The 16652-nt window shown below is 66.6% G+C and overlaps 9 protein-coding genes across 9 annotated transcripts in view; 4 read left to right on the forward strand and 5 right to left on the reverse strand.

The window, feature by feature from the left end:
• Positions 1-493, forward strand: part of F751_0960 (hypothetical protein) — a gene marked incomplete at both ends in the record, with an annotated part of 2354 nt that extends 1861 nt beyond the window's left edge. The window contains one exon of the mRNA XM_011402855.1: positions 282-493. Coding sequence (XP_011401157.1) covers positions 282-493 — 212 coding nt within the window. The remainder of the gene's footprint in view (positions 1-281) is intronic.
• Positions 494-684: 191 nt separating this feature from the next.
• F751_0961 (putative tubulin polyglutamylase TTLL2) lies at positions 685-2810 on the reverse strand (the record flags this gene model as incomplete). The annotated part of the gene is made up of 4 exons (XM_011402856.1): positions 685-765; positions 1322-2092; positions 2156-2413; positions 2574-2810. 4 exons carry the CDS (start codon positions 2808-2810, stop codon positions 685-687), a joined length of 1347 nt encoding a protein of 448 aa, XP_011401158.1.
• Positions 2811-3157: 347 nt separating this feature from the next.
• On the forward strand, positions 3158-4365 carry F751_0962 (hypothetical protein; the record flags this gene model as incomplete). The annotated part of the gene is made up of 4 exons (XM_011402857.1): positions 3158-3442; positions 3616-3675; positions 3922-4142; positions 4266-4365. 4 exons carry the CDS (start codon positions 3158-3160, stop codon positions 4363-4365), a joined length of 666 nt encoding a protein of 221 aa, XP_011401159.1.
• Positions 4366-4681: 316 nt separating this feature from the next.
• Positions 4682-7754, reverse strand: F751_0963 (putative cytochrome P450 524A1; the record flags this gene model as incomplete). Its single annotated transcript, XM_011402858.1, has 7 exons — positions 4682-4839; positions 5134-5809; positions 6182-6425; positions 6602-6708; positions 6973-7174; positions 7389-7516; positions 7728-7754. 7 exons carry the CDS (start codon positions 7752-7754, stop codon positions 4682-4684), a joined length of 1542 nt encoding a protein of 513 aa, XP_011401160.1.
• A 1514-nt stretch (positions 7755-9268) lies between these two features.
• On the forward strand, positions 9269-11190 carry F751_0964 (hypothetical protein; the record flags this gene model as incomplete). The annotated part of the gene is made up of 7 exons (XM_011402859.1): positions 9269-9386; positions 9582-9895; positions 10030-10095; positions 10260-10436; positions 10570-10757; positions 10872-11045; positions 11127-11190. 7 exons carry the CDS (start codon positions 9269-9271, stop codon positions 11188-11190), a joined length of 1101 nt encoding a protein of 366 aa, XP_011401161.1.
• Positions 11191-11768: 578 nt separating this feature from the next.
• F751_0965 (Dual-specificity RNA methyltransferase RlmN) lies at positions 11769-13864 on the forward strand (the record flags this gene model as incomplete). The annotated part of the gene is made up of 7 exons (XM_011402860.1): positions 11769-11898; positions 12029-12267; positions 12388-12477; positions 12616-12783; positions 12946-13047; positions 13182-13609; positions 13837-13864. 7 exons carry the CDS (start codon positions 11769-11771, stop codon positions 13862-13864), a joined length of 1185 nt encoding a protein of 394 aa, XP_011401162.1.
• F751_0966 (hypothetical protein) lies at positions 12773-13672 on the reverse strand (the record flags this gene model as incomplete). The annotated part of the gene is made up of 1 exon (XM_011402861.1): positions 12773-13672. One exon carries the CDS (start codon positions 13670-13672, stop codon positions 12773-12775), a length of 900 nt encoding a protein of 299 aa, XP_011401163.1.
• Positions 13865-14004: 140 nt separating the features above from the next.
• Positions 14005-15976, reverse strand: F751_0967 (ALA-interacting subunit 5; the record flags this gene model as incomplete). Its single annotated transcript, XM_011402862.1, has 5 exons — positions 14005-14085; positions 14290-14339; positions 14487-14672; positions 14953-15439; positions 15626-15976. The coding sequence occupies 5 exons, from the start codon at positions 15974-15976 to the stop codon at positions 14005-14007; spliced, it is 1155 nt and encodes a 384-aa protein (XP_011401164.1).
• Positions 15977-16269: 293 nt separating this feature from the next.
• F751_0968 (hypothetical protein) lies at positions 16270-16428 on the reverse strand (the record flags this gene model as incomplete). Its single annotated transcript, XM_011402863.1, has 1 exon — positions 16270-16428. The coding sequence occupies one exon, from the start codon at positions 16426-16428 to the stop codon at positions 16270-16272; it is 159 nt and encodes a 52-aa protein (XP_011401165.1).
• Positions 16429-16652: the final 224 nt, after the last annotated feature.

Below are 16652 nucleotides of genomic sequence, written 5' to 3' on the forward strand. Positions count from 1 at the left end.
CGCCGCCTCCCACGCCCCCTTCCCACGCCCGCCGCCTCCCACGCCCGCCACCCCCCACGCCCACCCCCTACGCCCGCCGCCCCCCACGCCCACCCCCCACGCCCGCCGCCCCCCACGTCCGCCCCCAACGCCCACCCCCTCCCCACGCCCGCCCCCTTCCCCGCCTCCCTCCCCACCTCCCAGCCCGCCACCGCCCTTCCCGCCTCCCTCTCCTCCCGTTGTCCTCCCCGTCCTGACCGGTGTGGCAAACCAGGATCGCACCAACACCTTCACCGTGACAGCCTCTGGTTATTTCCTCGGCGACATAAATGTCTACAAGGATACATACCTGCAGTACACCTGGGTCCCCGCCACAAAGACGATGACGGTCTACACAATCACACCGCCATCGACCTATGCTTCGGGCCACGTGTCTGTTTGGTATGTGGACGTGTATGATGCCAACAATGTGCACATCGGCAAGTCGAACTCGGTGACCCTCACCACGCCCTGAGCACAGCGTTGCCTGGCTCAAGGGACGTGGGGGCAGCGTGCTCCCTTTGTGAAGCCCACTGAATTCTCAATTTCTTACACTCATCCTCAGGCCAGTAATCTCCCACCACCTTTGAACTGAACTGCATGCATGTTTCTTGCTCCCTCCCGCTCGCTGCTCTGCTTTTCAATCGCCTGCACACCAGGAATAACTCAGTATTCTTCTGGAGAGAGAGGGGATGGCCCGGGGAGGGGGTCACGTGTGCAAGCGTAGGGTGTGACGAGGCCCGTCATCTGCAATCACATTTTGGAGGTGGCGTGGCGCGTGATACTTCACAGTCCTGGCAGCTGGCCTCGCCCTGCCGCTCTGGGAGGGACGCGCTGAGACGCCCGCCGCCTGCACCCCTCCCTGGCCCCCGAGTCCGACCTGGTGGCATGGTGGCAGGGGCCCAGCCCCTCACAGCTCGGGTCTGACGTGGCCCGGCGCCAGCCGTGCCCACGTGGCCGCCACTCGCCGCGTGAACTCGGCGTCCGCACCGGCCGTCAGTGCGCCGGCCCGGGCCAGGTCGAGGGTCACCCGGTCCAGCAGGGTGAGACGGTACCCGGCCATACGGTCCCCGGACCGGTCCCCGGCCGCCGCCGCCGCCGCACCCCAGCGCAGCGGCGGCAGCGCGTCGGCCAGCCGGCGCAGGGCCGCCCACCTGGATCGCGCCCCCCCGCCCGCTGCCGCGGCGGGGTCCGTTGACACCCCGGCCCCGGCCGCCCCTTCCGCGGCCCCGCCGACCCAGGCGCAGGCCCCGCCGCGGCCGACGCAGGCCAGCGCCTCCAGCGCAGCGCGGGTGAGGTCCACGAAGGCGCCCTCCGCGGCCCGCGCCTCGGCGCGCAGCGCGTACAGCGCGCGCCACTGCTCCGCCCTCGGCCCTGGCGGCCGGCCCGGGCCGGTGCCCGTCGCCGCGTCGCTGCTGGCGCGGAGCAGGCGCAGCGCGGCGGCCAGGAAGGCCTCCTTCTGTGCGTCGAAGGGCTCGTGCGTGCCGGCGCGGCAGGCCTCCCCCACCGCGCAGGCCACCACCTTGCGCGCCAGGCTGGGCAGCCAGTTCACCTCCACCATGTGCGCGCCCAGCGCGCCGTCCAACAAGAAGTCCACGCCCAGCACCTCCGCGTTCCCGCCCTGGTACCCGGGCAGCGCCGCGCCGGCCTCGCGCTGCGCGGGCAGGCCTGCCGCCAGCGCGGCGGCCACGCCAAGGCACATGCGGGCCCAGGCCCCGGTCGCCGCGCCGGCGCCGAAGCGGGAGTCCAAATGGTCCCAGAGCTGGCGCAGGGACCAGGGGCGCGCCGCGGCGCGGTCCTGCTGCCACAGGTTGACCACCATGGCCTGGTGCCCTGACGCATCGGCGTCCTGAGCAGAGGTGCCCGTGAGGCCGCCGTCGGCGACGCCGTCCCCGTCATCCCCGTCGCTGCCGTCGTCAGCACCCTGGCGCGAGCCGAACACTGCCACGCCGCCGTCAAAGAGGTAGGGGCGCAGCGGGTGCGTGCCCAGGCTCAGCACCCACAGGCGCACGTACAGCGGGCGGCGCCGCACCAGGAGCTGGCCGGGGACGAAGCGCTGGGCCACCACGTAGCGCTGCGCACCGCCACCCGGCCGACGCTGCCTCGCGGCGGCCAGCGCGGCGGCCGGCGGCAGCACCGCGATGCCGCGCCCGCGGTGACTGTCCTCCTTCAGCACCCAGGGCGTGGCGGGCCCCGCCGCAACCACGGCGCGGGCAAAGGCCAGGTAGTCGCCGGGCAGGACGAAGGACTCTGGGACGAAGAGGGACGCGGCCGTGCCGTAGGCACGCTTCATGGTCGCCACCAGGCTGGCCTTGCCCGTGATGGCCTGGCTGCCCGGGGTGCAGGACACCAGCTGGCCGGGGGCCAGGTGGGACAGGAAGGCGCGGTAGCAGGCCTGGGGAAAGGGTGTGTGTGAAGGGGGGAAAAGATCGTGATCTTCTTGCCCATGGGGCTGTAGTCCGCGACGCCAGCGCAGCGCTGTGCGCCGAGAAGGAAAGCCACGAGCCACCAATGATACCCACAAACGACGACAGCCCACACCCCGATCTCCCTACCTCCCGCCCCGTCCAGTACATGTCCCACATGGAGGTGTTGTGCCAGCCCTTGTGGGCCAGGAATCCGCCACGTGAGACCCCCACCACGCTGGCCGTGCCGTTGGAGGCCGCGATGGCCTCCAACAGTAAGTCAGTCTCACCCTCCGCAAAGGCAGAAGCGTCTATGAAGAAGCGTAGGGGCGAAGATCTCGCTGTGGCGCAGAGCAGGGTGAGCAGCAGGGCCAGCAAGACTGGCATCCTGGCGAGTGCCAGCCCGCGGGGAGTCTGGCACCCCATCAGCCTCATCGATTATCTCGTAGAATCATTGCTAGCAGCTTTGGTAATTACAAAACTTCGCCCCATTGCTGTAATTGAGGCAGCGTACGCCCGCGTCATAAGCGTGCATGGGTGTCGGGATGCTGCGTGTGCTGCGATCAAAAACCCTAGATCTTTGGATCCGCGTGCGCCAGGCCCACTCCCTTTGCAGATGTGCACCGCCTGGGCACGCTCTTTGGGTGACGGCCCTCGCAGCCCCACAAACCGGGTGACTGGCACCGCATGCCTTTGTACCTCCATTTGAAAGAGTTCTTAAATCGGGGAGTGCAATGAAGGCGACGCTCCCTCTCCTCCTCCTGCTGGTTGTGCTCGCCCCCGTCGTGCTGGGCAAGGGCGACGACTCCATCACCACCGAGGTCACAATCCTGTCGTCGACATGTCTCTCCCTGCTGGACCAGGTCATGGCATCCTACACGAACGCCGTGGAGCCCTACACCGCGGGGGGCTGCAACACCACCTGCCTGAAGGAGTGCCACCAGGTGGTGCTCGACGGCATCTACGCCACGTACCATCAGGACTGCCCTGAGCAGAGCCAGCTCGTCTACTGCTTCAATGTAGGTTACATGCCTTGACATTTCGGTGGCACCCTGTCGTCCCGCTCGGCCGGTTCCCGGTGTGGGGAGTTGCCCAGCCAGGCCCGTCAAGGGTCCCAAGTAACGGCTCTCGCTTTTGTGCGCATGTGGCCACACAGATGCATGACATGTCCAAACGAACCCGCTCCCTGCAGCGCTTCCCGGCGACATGGGCACAGTACGCGACCCTGTGCGGCCTCTTCTCCCTCCAAGACGTGAGTGTTTTTGGATTGCTTGTGGGTTGCCGATATGCCACTTGTCCAGCAACCCGCAAAATTGATGTGCTGCCCGCCCCCTGTGCATCGCCCTCGGTCACGCCGCGCCCTGGAGATGTGCAGTGGGCGGACATGCAGCCACGTACCCGGCTGTGTCCTAGGTCTCTGGGCCAGGTATTGCCCGGAAGCAATCCTTGCTGCTACCCGTCCTGACGCCCTTCGCTACCACCAACCCCCGCCACACAGACGACCGCGGAGGCGTCTGCGGAGGCGGCGGCTCTCGCGGAGCCCTCGGTGTATAACGCCTCGCGCTCCGTGGCCTGGTCGGCGCCCAGCGTGTACGACACCAACCTGCGCCGGCTGATGGCGCTGACGGCCGAGGCCGAGTCGGAGGGCGGCAACGTGGGCTGCTTCCCCGCCTTCAATGACATCGACTCTTTCCGCGTCTGGATGTCCGGGGAGTACTGGTGAGTTTCATGGGGGCGCTGGGAGCGGGCCACGAGGGCGTGTGTGGGATGGTGATGCGCGGCCACCCGATCCTCGCATGGCCCCCAACCCATGCGCCCCTCCCCACCCCCACCTCCTCGTAGGTCCAACATCTACAGCCCGCCCAGCAACGCCGGCGGCATCGCAGTCAGCGTCGTCTTTTGGGTGGCCCTTGTGGCCCTGGGCTTCAGCACCAAGGGCTGACGCACCGGACCCCCACACCAGTCCTTTTCGCTCCCCTGTACCCCTTGCACCGCGCTGCTGCTCCTCCGTGGGGCCGGCCCCATTGCTTGCTGCCGTGCGCTATTTCCTTCTCCTCTCTCCTGTACAACTCCTGGCTCACGTTCGTTTGCCAGTGCATGGTGGACAGTTACAAAGGCGCCTGGCGCGGCGGGGGTCTGATGCTGGTCGGAAAGCGCCGTGAGAGGGGGGGAGCACACTGCCTGCACTCGGCTCGCGCACGCCCGCTACCTAACCTGGGAAAGCAACGAGCGGGGTCGCGGCGCGCCCGCTGGCACACCTAGGCGCGGGGCGAGAAGGTGATGAGCGCGTCCGCGGGGTAGATGGTGGGCAGGTAGACCCACTCGGAGGACTTTTCGGTCCTCCTGCGCGACCAGTCGGTGGCCATGGACAGGATGGCCAGGAAGCAGGTGAGCTGGTTGATCGCGTACTCCTTGCCTGCGCGGGGCAGGTGGGAGTGGGGAGGGGGGGGTGGCTTATCTTTCCTGGGGCATTGCGTATGAACCATGGGGAGGGACAGCCGATGAGGGTTCAAGCCGATGCGCTGGAGGGTAAGAAGCGCGGCGACTGTCTGACTCGAGGAACAGGTCGGCGTGAACACCATTCAGAGTGCTCTCCAGCGGCGCCCCTGGCCTGTGCATGGCAATGACCCCTCTTGCCCGCCCCCTGCATCAACGGCCCCTCCTCCCTCCACTGCCACAGCATCAACAAGCCCCTCCTCCAGCCCCTCACCGACGCAGTAGTGGGGCCCGTGGCCAAAGGTGAGGAAGTTGCGCGCGTGCACGATGTCCTCCTTGCGCTCCGGGCCAAACCTGTCCGGGTCGAAGGTGTGGGGGTCCGGGAAGCCCTGCATGTTGGCCGAAACGATGGAGGGGACAACCATGGTGCCGCGCGGCACCACGTAGTCCTCCGTCAGCCGGTAGTCGGCGTAGACCATGGAGGGGACCATGGGCGCAGGGGGCCGGAAGCGCAGCACCTCCTTCACTACCTGGCGCGTGTAGGTCATCTGCGCCAGCACCTCGCCCGTGATGGTGGTGGCCAGGTCGGGGCGCAGGGCCGCCTGCTCCGCGCGCACGCGCGCCAGCACCTCCGGCCGCTCCTCCAGCAGGGTCAGGCACCAGGTGAGCGAGGCGGTGCTGGCGTCCTGGCTGGCAAACAGGAAGTCCAGCATGGCGTCCGCCATGCGGTGCTCGGTGGTGTGGGGCGGGGGCGGCACGCCCTCCGCCGCCGCCTCCTCGATCTCCTGCAGGCACTTGACGGACCAGAAGTCCATGAGGCAGCGCGGCTCGCCCCCCGCGCGCACGTACGCCACCGAGCGACGGGCGCAGGTGGCCAGCACCTTGAGGATGTACAGCCGCCCCTGCTTGCCCTTCCACACAGCGGTGCCGGGCAGGCACACGGGGAAGGCCTGCGATGTGATTTGGGGGGAGAAGAGGGGAAGCTGGAGGAGATGCACGCGGGACAAGCTTGGTGGGGACGGCGGAGGGGGTGCAACATCACTGAGCATGTCACGAAGAGGCAGGCCATCTCAGGGCGGCAGCAAAGCGGCAGCGGCGGGGCGGGGGAGTTGGGACATGTGATTGGGAGAGCAGCCCTGCACCGGCACGTCCGCGTCCCAGGGGGTGTGGCGTAGACATCATCCCATGGTCATTGCCAACACATCGATGTGGAAAAGGCCATGTATTCATTGCACTGCGAGCCCTGCCCGCTGCCTTGTCGCCACATGCAGCCCACCCTCATCTCCAGAATCAATGTACACCACACCCTTCAGCGCCCCCACCAGGAAGGCCTCGGTCATGACGCGGTAGGCCTTGCTGAACTTGGCGGTGACCTCCGGGTCATCCAGGTAGGGCCCCACGAACACCTCCTGGCTGGTCATCTGGTTCATGTCGCGGCAAGCGTCGCGGACCTCGCGCTCTCCCGGGATGGCCAGCCAGGAGGTCAGATGGCGGCGGATGATGGCGTCCTGGATCTCGACATACAGGCCCAGGGCCTTGCGCGTGAAGAGGGAGAGGAAGGACTTCCTGCAAGAGTTGACGTGTGGATGGGGGTGCATCTGAATATGGGGGTGTGTTGCGATGGTGAGGAGCACTCCTGGGCCAGCATGGGCCAGGCCTGCGCCTGGGGAGGTGAAGGGGCGAAAAATTCATACCCATGCTGATGCTCCCTCCCCTAAACATGCACACAACACAGCACCGACCTGATGTTCTTGTGCTCTGGGCCGTGCATGAAGGCCAGGTTGTTTGGGCCCAGGATGTTCTTGGCAGAAGGGTGCAGCGACATCAGCATGCTGGCGGGGTCATTGATCTGAGGGATGGGAGGAAAGGGGGAAGGGCGGGAGAGGCATGCGTGAGCTTGGGACGGTCAACTTCAGGGCTGACTGAATGAGACAGATGTCGACAGGGCATGTCCAATCAGGAGGGCCGGCCAAGGCCAGGCCTTGCCAATTCCTTGCGCAGCATTGAGGCTGCAGCTTGCCCCCCCCCCCCCCCGCCGACGAGGGGTGGCATTGCCCAGACAGGCCTCAACACGCACTGCCTCCTCTCAGATTTCCCGCTCAGCACCACGCACCGACATCACTTCGCGACACTTCTCGGCGTCGGTGATGAAGAGGATGAACTTGCCCACCAGGGAGTTGTACGACATGCCGGGGTCGGAGTAGACGCGCTGCTTCTCCCAGAAGGCAAAGGGGTTCATCACCATCTCCACGATGCCGCCGACGAGGGGGAAGGGGCGCTCCGGCCCCGGGATGAGCTTGCCGCTCGAGGTGGCCCTTCGGGGTGCAGGAGGAAAGGGTGGCGTTATGGGAAGGCAGTGCAGTGAGGAAAGAGGTGCCAGTATGACACAACTGGCTATGGGAGGAGACGCGCACGGTCTCAAAGAGCCCTTGCCACTCGTCTGACTGCAGGAGCTGGCCCTGCAGAGAGGATCCAGGTCACCCAACCGGGGGCCAATGCACGACCTCCCCACCGTCCCTCTATTCCCACCTTGCCGCCCTGAACCGGAACTGCTCCCAGTAGATCAGGGTGGCGACAGCTACGAAGATGCCCAGGACCCATTGCAGGGGGTTGGGGGCCGCGAGCACGGCGTTGAGCAGACCCGGTCGGGCCAGAGCCTGCGCAGAGAAAGGCAGAAGTTCATTCACATTCCGAGAAGGTAGTAAAGAGCGAAGGATATGATGAGAAAACCAGAGGCACGGCATGGCCCTGCGTCTGGCATTGCCTGCGGGGGTCCAGCGCCCCCGCAAAAGTGCAGCCACTCGGCTCAGCTGGACCCCGCACACAGCGCCTCCAGCAAGTGGTGGACGAGGCATCGGTTCAACGCACCGCGTTAAGGTCCAGGGAGGTGGTCATGCTGGCTGTTCCTTCGTGGGGTCTGGGTTGCTGCGGGCTGGCCCGGTGGCAGCGGCTCACCCAACCTGAAGAAGGTCACCGCGTCAGGCCCTCCAATGCCTATTGGACGAGTTCAAGTCTCTAAACTGATATGATCACAGTATACACAAAAGCATGGCAGGGCGTGTATCCGCGGCAGATGACTCTGAGCTTTGAACATGAGCGCGACGTGGTGACGTCGACCCCACCTGCTCCACCTCAGCTCCTTCGTACCCCCGACAAAACAGCTGCAAGCCCGGAAAGTGATTCATAGCAGGGAAACCAAGGCATTCTCCTTGCCTCTTGAACAGCAATTATAATAAAAAATATTCATTGCATTCGCTCCTGGGAGCTACTCAAGTTCTGGACGATCAGCTCTGGCCCGTAGAGTGGTGAAGATCTTCTAGGCTAGCCTGCTGGCAACGGCCATCTCACGGGGCCTCCAATCACTGATCTCCCGGGACTCGCCAAATCGGGATGGGAGGCCACACTGGAACATCGCCGCTGATGCTTGGGTGCAGCCGGAGCTCAGGCTCCGAGGTCGAGGCCGAGCTTACCGTTGCCCAGTCTGGCACAGGGCCACTCGACTCGAAGGCACGCCCGCGATCGCTGCTATCAAAGGCCTCCAGCTTTCACAGCAGGAAGCACTCCTTCCAAATCCGATCTGGGATCGACCGCCAGCCTCATCACAACGAGAATGCACTCCCGAACCAACCCTCCCAGATCTCGGTATCCCAGGTGGGTGGGTCAGCAGGGGCCAGGCCCAATGGCTCCGCCATCATCGCGGCACTGCCCTTCATGGTTTTACATCCCACGCTCACAGGACGACCTGGCTTGCTGGTCGGCATCCTCGTTTGCGCCCGCTCTGTCCAGCGGAGCGTCGCAGACCCGGGTTCCAGACACGAGGTCAGCAGCTGGACCTGGGTGAGCAGCAGAAGCTGTGCGGGCGTTTGCCGCACATGAATCGCACGGATGTCCAAGCCGATGAGCTTTGAGCAGAGGAAAGTTTCTGGATTCAAACACCCCTCCCACCCAATGCTCCCTGCCGCAGCGAGACGGAGGCGGCGCCCCTACCCATCCCCGTGCAAGGTTCCCATGCTGAGGCTGCCCCATCAAGCGTGCCTGCCCCATCTCAGGCGACAAGCGCCTTTGTCAGGTGGGTGGCTGCATGCAGGGTGGTTCTCCGCAGCAGGGCGGGGGATTTTGGTCCCTGCGCTCTGACAGGGCCCTGGCAGTGAGCAGGCCCTGAGAGATGCCAGGCTCCTTCTGAGGCCAGAGGTTGAGGTCAGGGCTCTGTACTGATGCCTCGCCTGCGATCACCTGCTCGTCACTGCACTGCACCCTCGCTCCACGCATGCACCAGGCTGCCGGCCAGCCCCCACTACAGCCTCCTCCGGGAGGCCGGGGCCACAGCCGCAACTGCAGGGTTGGCGACACCCAGTGGAGCACGCCACACCTTCACCCGTGTGTTTGAGCGCTCGGCCTCCTGCCACCACATGTACGAGGCCTGCTGTTCCGACCTGGTGGAAAGCGTGTACCAGACTCGCACCAGCGCCCTCCTCCTGGGCCTGAACGGCGCCGACGGCGCCACCGACGCCGTCATGGGCTTTGCAGGTGCTGAGTTGTCTGCATTTGCAGTGCATCGTGTTGGGAGGCGGCCAGGGACAGGGAGCCTGTTATCCAGAGGTCATCGGAGTGCCGGACATGGATCGAGCCGATGCAGCATGCAACAAGTCCTCGCCGTGCCGCCCCCCCTTCCCCTCTCCCTCCCCCTTGCCATCCTGGCTTTGCCCCACCTCCAATCCTCAGGTGTCCCAAGCTCTGTGGACTCGGCCGGCTTCCTCCTGAGGGCAGCCGTGCACCTGCTGGACGCCTGCAGCGGGCCTGAAGGAGGCACAAATCCCTGGCAGCTCGGCTGCCGCATCGTCAGTGCCAGGTCAGGCTCTCTGACAGACCTCCTCGCCGCCCAGCGACCCCTGGGGAAGCCAGGGCAGGCCGCCCTCGCCCCCATCGCCAGCCTCAAGGACCTGCTGTCCATCCTGAGGGGGGGTATCCTTGCCTCGTCCAATCTGGATGAGCCCGGCTTGGTCCTTGCCTCCCTGGTCCTCGCCCCGCCAGACAAGGTGCGCCTGGGCAACGACTGCTCTATTTTCAGAATCACAGCTGGGGGTGCCGCCTGAGTCTGCGTTTGCGCCTTGGGCGCGCATGCTGCCCTTGACCTCACCCTCCAACCCCATCCGCAACCTTGCGTCCTCAGGCGTGCTCCCCCTTTGGCGTGCACTTCCTCTCCGTGTCGTCCAGCAGCCTGGCCAGGGCGCCATCGGTGAGCTGCGCTGGCGGTGTTGTGTTGGTGGGTGTGGAGGGGACAAGGGTCCGCATTCACGAATGTGCGCACTCTCACCGCTGGCCTGGGCAATGGCAACCAGGCCAAGGCGACAGCCGGTGCCCCGGCAGCCACGACTGCCCGGGCCCATCCCTTCCCCACAGGCCGGACACCGCGACGTGAGCCCCCTCCGCGCCCTGCTGAAGGCGGCGGGCCTCCCTGGTGGAGCCCTGCTCGTGGACATCGAGGCCGCCGCCCCAGCCGTGTGCATCGCGTGCCTGCCGTCGGAGGTGGCGGATGCGGAATGCATGCTGGCAGCCATGAACTGGCTGGGCCTCGAGGTCGCTGGGGCCACGGCCTCGCCGGCGGAGGCGCCGCGCACCGGGACGCCCGGCGCCCTGAAGCGGCCGCGCGTCCCCCCGCTGGCCCTGGCGGCTCCGCGGCGGGGCGCTGTCGCCGGCGGCACCCCCGCAGCGCAGCGAGACAGGGGGGCTGTCGGCCGGACGCCGAGCGGGGACGCCGCGCACGCTGCCACGCAGTGCCCCCCCCGCCGCCCCTGGCGACGACGAGGCCGAGGCGCTGAGCGTGCTGCAGGCCGCGGTCTCCGCCTGGGCCGCGGCGCCGCGCGCCAGGCTGCTGGACGTGCTGACCCGGGACGAGGTGTGGGAGGCCATGGGCGCGTACCGCGCCAAGCGCCGGGCCGGCGCCGGGGGAGTCGGCGGCGGCCCTGGCGCCGGGGCTCAGCCCGCCACTGCCTTGGCGCCCCACACAGCCAGGGGCCCCGGCGACCCCTCGGCCCCACGTCCCGCCGCGCTGGGGTCGGGCGACATCCTGGCGGCGCTGGAGCGCAGCGTGGGCGCCGCCGGCCACGGCGCGGGCGAGTGGCTGGACGGCCTGGCGGCCGCCGCGGACCTGAACACGGCACGCGCGCTGCCCACGCTGCGCGAGCGGTATGACACGGGGCGGGGGCCGGCCGGGGGCCCCGTCGCGATCCAGGAGGAGGCTGCGGGCCCCGCACCGGCCAAGGCCAGGAAGACCTTGTTCAGGCGCGCACTGTACGCGCTGCGCCTGGGGCGGCGCGGCGCGGCGCAGTGAAGCCGATGGCAGGCATGGGCGCAGGGGGGGCTGTGCTGTCCCCTAAACTACTTGGAGTTGCGAGCATTGACACACTAGCGAGCGGGGAGGATGGGAGTTTTCTGGCCGCGAACCTTTCTTCCCGCTGTAATTGATCCGTCGAGCCGCGACGAGGGACATCATAGAGAGAGGGGGGATTCCAACAGCCCTACATGTAGAAGCTCCGGGGAGCAGACGCTGAGAGTCAAACAGACATTGTCATCGGGAAGCGCCCAGCAACCGCTCCCATGCTGGGCTTGGCTGTGGGGCCATGTGGCCTGCACAGGCGACAGCCCGCTCCATGCCTCGTCACGGACCCATCCGCGCACCGTGCCGCGCCGGGGCGGGCAGGGGGAGGAGCACACCATTGTCGTCCTTTGCATCTGTCTGAGAAGCAGAAAACGCGCGCATCCCGGGCGCATGGTCCGGAGGAGGTGAGGCTCACAGCGTCGTCATGCAGAGCTCCAGGACTTGCCGTGACTCGCGTGGGCCCCTCGCGGCACTGCCGCTCCATGCCTCATGCGCATGCCGACTCCTTTGCAATGCAGGGAAGCCCATGCATGACCATTGCGGCTTCATCAAACCCTCCAGAGGTGGCATACCCTGCCTCCTGGTACGATGGGGAGGGCCGCCTCATGCTCAAGAACCTGACGCTGGAGCAGCTGAGCGACTGGGTGGTCGCGGCCCTGGGTGAGTCGACGTGGCTGCTAGCCTCGGTCACCCCGCATGCCAGGCATGCTTCCCTGGCCCCTGCCCCTGCGTGTACCAAGCCCCCCTCCAGAGCAACAACTCTTGCTGCCCTGGTTCGCCGTTGCCGCAGGCGAGCCACGGTCCAGGGGGATGCAGCTGTGGCGCGCCCTCTACCACAGCTGGCCCCTGCTGGAGGACCTGCGCCCTACGATAGGCACGCCCAATGGCTTCAGCGCCGCGTTTGTGGACCGGCTGACCCGGGTGGCCAGCCTGGGCGGCGGCATGGAGGTAGCCGGCGTCAGCACTGCGCCCGACGGGACACAGAAGCTGGCTTGCCGCCTGACCACCGGACCCGCGGCGGGGATGGAGGTGAGTGCTGCTGGCTTGGGCTTGAGACGCCTGTCTGGTTGCGTGCTCGACTTCACCTGTGCTTGGCGGGACGCCTGGGTCGGGGAACGACCCCCTCCCTCCTCTCTTTCCTGCCAACAGGTGGAGTGCGTCCTCATCCCCATGCCGGGGTCGAAGCCACGCATGACGGTGTGCATCTCCTCCCAGGTCGGCTGCGCCCAGAACTGCCAGGTGCGCTTTGTTCAGGGGTTTGGGAGCGACGTGGGAACCCGCTTGCCACCCTGGGGGCTCGGGGGCCAGCCATGCGCCGCTCGCCAGGCAGTACACTTCCCAAGCGCTCCTCCCGTCATCCCCCCCCCACGCCCCCAGTTCTGCTTCACCGGTCGCATGGGCCTGCTGGGCCAGCTGTCGCCCGCCCAGATCGTGCAGCAGGTGGTGCTTGCCAAGCGCCAGGCGCGCCCCGGCGGCGTGGCCAAGCCTCCGGATCCTTCATCAGGGCCTGAAGTGCCCGTCACCAACGTCGTGTTCATGGGGATGGTGAGCCTGGAGCCTGGCAATACTTCTGTGGACTGCAATCGTATGCATTGCGATGGTGGTGTGGCCGTAAGGCCTCGCCGCTCTGGACATGCGTGTGGGTATCGGCGCCTGCACTGAGGCCCGCATCCCTAGGATGAAATCTGCTGCCTCCCTCGCACACAGGGCGAGCCCCTGCACAACGCCGGCTCCGTGGCGGTGGCAGTGGAGGTGCTGACCCACCCCCAGGGCCTGGGCTTCCCCGCCAGCCGGGTCTGCGTCTCGACGGTGTGCTGCGCCTTTGTGGGATGGTGGCAGCGGGTGCGACTCTGATGTTGCGCCTGTCCTCCCTCGTGCCCCGTGCCACTCGCTGCGCAGCCCATCCCTTGACCCTCCAAGAATCAATCCTCGCCCCGCCGCAGGTGGGCCTGGTGCCGGAGATGCGGGCCTTCGCGGCGCGGAGCCGCGCGGCGCTGGCGGTGTCCCTGCACGCCACCACCGACGAGGTCCGCAACTGGCTGGTGCCCATCAACCGCCGGCACCCGCTGCGCGAGCTGGTGGCTGCACTGGAGGAGCTGTTCCCTGCAGAGGCGCAGCGCGCCGGCCGCCACGTGCTCGTGCAGTACGTGCTCCTGCGCGGGGTAAACGACGGCGAGGCGGACGCCCACCGCCTCGCCGACCTGCTCGCCCGCGTGCGCTGCAAGGTCAACCTGATCGGCTTCAACCCGCACCCGGGCACGCGCTTTGCGCCCAGCGGGGAGCGGGCCACGCAGGCCTTCCTCGCCGTCCTGCGGCAGAGGGGTTGTGTGGTGATGCTCCGCGCCTCGCGCGGCGGGGAGGAAATGGCGGCGTGTGGGCAGCTGGGGGGGCTGGCGGGCGGGCGCGGCGCGGGGGACGGGGCGCTGCCGCGCATCCTCCCGCCGCCGCGCCGCTTTGAGGAGGTGCTGGCGGCTCGGAGCTGAGGCCTTGGAAGGGGTTTGCGGTGGAGGGGACTCGATGCTCCCGGGAATCGCGATGGCTGGCGTGCAGCACAGAAGCCTGTCACCCTGTCCCAACCCACTCCCCATGGTATCGAAGCGTGTACAGATCATACTGGGCAACATGAGAGAGAACTCAAGGGGAGGGAGTGCATATACTGATCGTGTAACGTCAGGGTGCAAAGGGCAAGTGGGGGAAGTCTGCAACCAAGCCAAGCTGCGTGATGGTGGGGAGCACCATGGCGGCTGCCCACTACCACGCCCGGGGTCATTGCGGGACCACACGGTGTTCTCCGGCCCGATTCCTGGACTGGACCCGCAAGCGACCGTCACCGGGCTGCAGGTGTGCCTGGGGAGGGAAGGGGCGCATGTGGGGCCACAGAGACGGGCACGAAGAAGCTTGCAAGGAGGCCGGGTCATGGAGACCCGTCGGGGGTTGAGCCCAAGTCTGCAGTCTGCAGTCATGCCCCCCGCCATGGGCTCCCACCTGAGAGGGTGTACCTGGGGGAGCTGAGCCGGTCCGCGCCGTCGGCCTCGCCCCCTTCCCATTCACCTCCCAGGACAGGAGGGACAGATCGCCGTACCCCCTCTTCCAGAACAGGCCTGATTGGGTTGGGTTGGGGGAAGGGGATCCTTGCGCATGTCCTGCAGTGCCAACAGGATGTCGAGATCCAGGGCACATGCATGGGCAACCTCACCCATGCCTCAGCCTGGGACCCCCTTCCCTTCTTCTTTCCAGCCCAAACACACCCAGGTTGTAGGTGATGAACAGGCTTGCTGCAGCCAGCCAGGCGAGGCCGCCGATGACAATGTAGACACTGCCCAGGAAGACGTTCTTTCCCCCCACCCAGCTGTTGGTGGTCAGGATGAGGCTCTTGGCGCCCTGGAAGCCATACGTATTGTACCGGTTGTACACCAGCACCGTGACGATCATGTCTGCACGGTGCGATGCTTGCATGTCTTGATATAGAAAGGGGGAAGGGTGCTGGGGGCTGACTCCACCACCTCCTGGCTTGACCATGGCAAAGCCTCATCCATGCCCAGGAGACCAGTCCCCGGTTCAGAATCCCGATGCCAGCCAGGCCCACTGGGCCTCCTGCTCCTGCTGCCCTGGTTTCCTCAAACCCCTCGATCCCCAGACTCTCCACCGGGAGCCCCACGATCCTCGCTCCAAGGCCAATCCCTCCCCCCGCCCAGAACAACGAATCCGACCCACCAGCCTCCAGGTCGGAGTCGATGCGGCCGTACAGCTTCTGTGCCTGGGCCTGAGCAGCCGGGCGCTGCCACACCATCCAGTGCTGGTCCTGGTTGAGCGGGGCAAAGACCCCCCGGCCCCCGCGCAGGGCCGGCACCGTGTTGAAGTTTTCGGCGTTGACTGCGCCGTAGAGGTGGTCGCGGTCGCTGGCCCAGGCGATGTCGCTGGAATTGATTGGCAGCTCCCGTGCGGCGGCGCCGCCGCGTCGCCGCGCCGACAGCTCGAAGGTGTCGTTGAAGAGGGACTGGGAGATCTGGCCGCAGGGCAGGATGGCGCCCTGGTTGGGGAAGGCTGCGTCCGGCGCGCCCGTGATGTAGGTGAAGGGCTCGCAGGCGGAGACGCCAGACTTGTTGGCCTCCAACCCGTCGTGCATGTTGTCAGGGTCAAAGGAGCGGACGTAGCGGCGGTAGTTCTGAAACATGGAGTCCAGCTCGTACACGACGTAGATCTGTGTGGGTCGAGGGAGGGGCCGGGAGGGTGAGCAGGCTTTTTGGTTGGGCAGCATCCGAGGGGAGGGGGACCCCGGCCGGTTCCTTCCTCAGTGGGACTGCACCATGGCAGCAGGGATGGCCTCACGCTGCATCTTTAGTGTGCCTCCCTCGCCAGACCACGCAATGCCAGCCCTGCCTCTCACCGGGGCGGTCATGCGCTTGGTTACCTCGATCTCCACCATCACCAGCACGCCCTCGTCGCCCGCACCCCACAGCAGCTCCTGCTGGTTGTTGGAGTCCAGGTCGGCGAAGACACCAGCCAGATCGTAGCGGGCCTTGTACTCCACGACGTTCAGGGAGGCCACTAGGATGGGTATGCCCAGGGCCAGGCAGAACACCCCAACGGCCAGGAAGTAAAGTTCCGCGTTCCGGGCATGCAGGATGGGAGACCAGCCCCGGAGCCGCTGCTGGACGAACCGCTTGTGCCATTTGGACTCCTTCTTGCCCTGCGCCGCGGAGCCCGAGGGTTGACTGTCGGACTCGCTGGACGGCATCTGGGCCACAGGCTACGCCCCGGGCAGGTCGCAGATGAGGGACGGTGCTATCATGACCTCATACGATGTCGTTCCAGGCGATCCGTGACCTTCCTGGCGAGCTGAGCGGCCCCGGACCTGGGTTCAGCAGCTCTGACATAACGCGAACATGATTGCAACTTGAACAGTTTGTCCCGGGTTGGAGGGCCACCTGGCGCAGCGCTTCAAAATAATCTCGGGGACAGGTAAGCAGGCGGTGGCATGCGGTCGCCCTGGGACGGGTGGCGCATAATGTACACACCCACCTCGAAAGTTTAAATACTGAGTTCGCCATCCACCGGTCGCAAGCGCATGCCAGGCCTGTGAGCACCCCGGCGCCAGCACGGAATGGCCAGCAGGAAGGCGACGGCCCGGGCCGGCCCGGGTGCCGGAGGCCCTGCTGGATCCGAAGATGGAGTCAACATCCAGGTCATACTGAGGTGCCGCCCCCCTACCAAGGAGGAGATTGCCGGCAGGGCGCCGCAGGTCGTCAAGTGCAACGAGGCCCTGCGGGAAATCACCCTGAACCAGACGCTGGGAGGGAAGCAACTGGGTCGGACGTACCACTTCGACCGGGTGAGCTTGCTCGAGGATGGGAATGGCTGACGAGCATCGCTGGAGAGGAAAGTGGCTCTGGGCTGAACCCACCACAGCTCAA

This window comes from Auxenochlorella protothecoides (assembly GCF_000733215.1).
Source record: "Auxenochlorella protothecoides strain 0710 unplaced genomic scaffold scaffold120, whole genome shotgun sequence".
In the NCBI taxonomy this organism is placed as follows: domain Eukaryota; kingdom Viridiplantae; phylum Chlorophyta; class Trebouxiophyceae; order Chlorellales; family Chlorellaceae; genus Auxenochlorella; species Auxenochlorella protothecoides.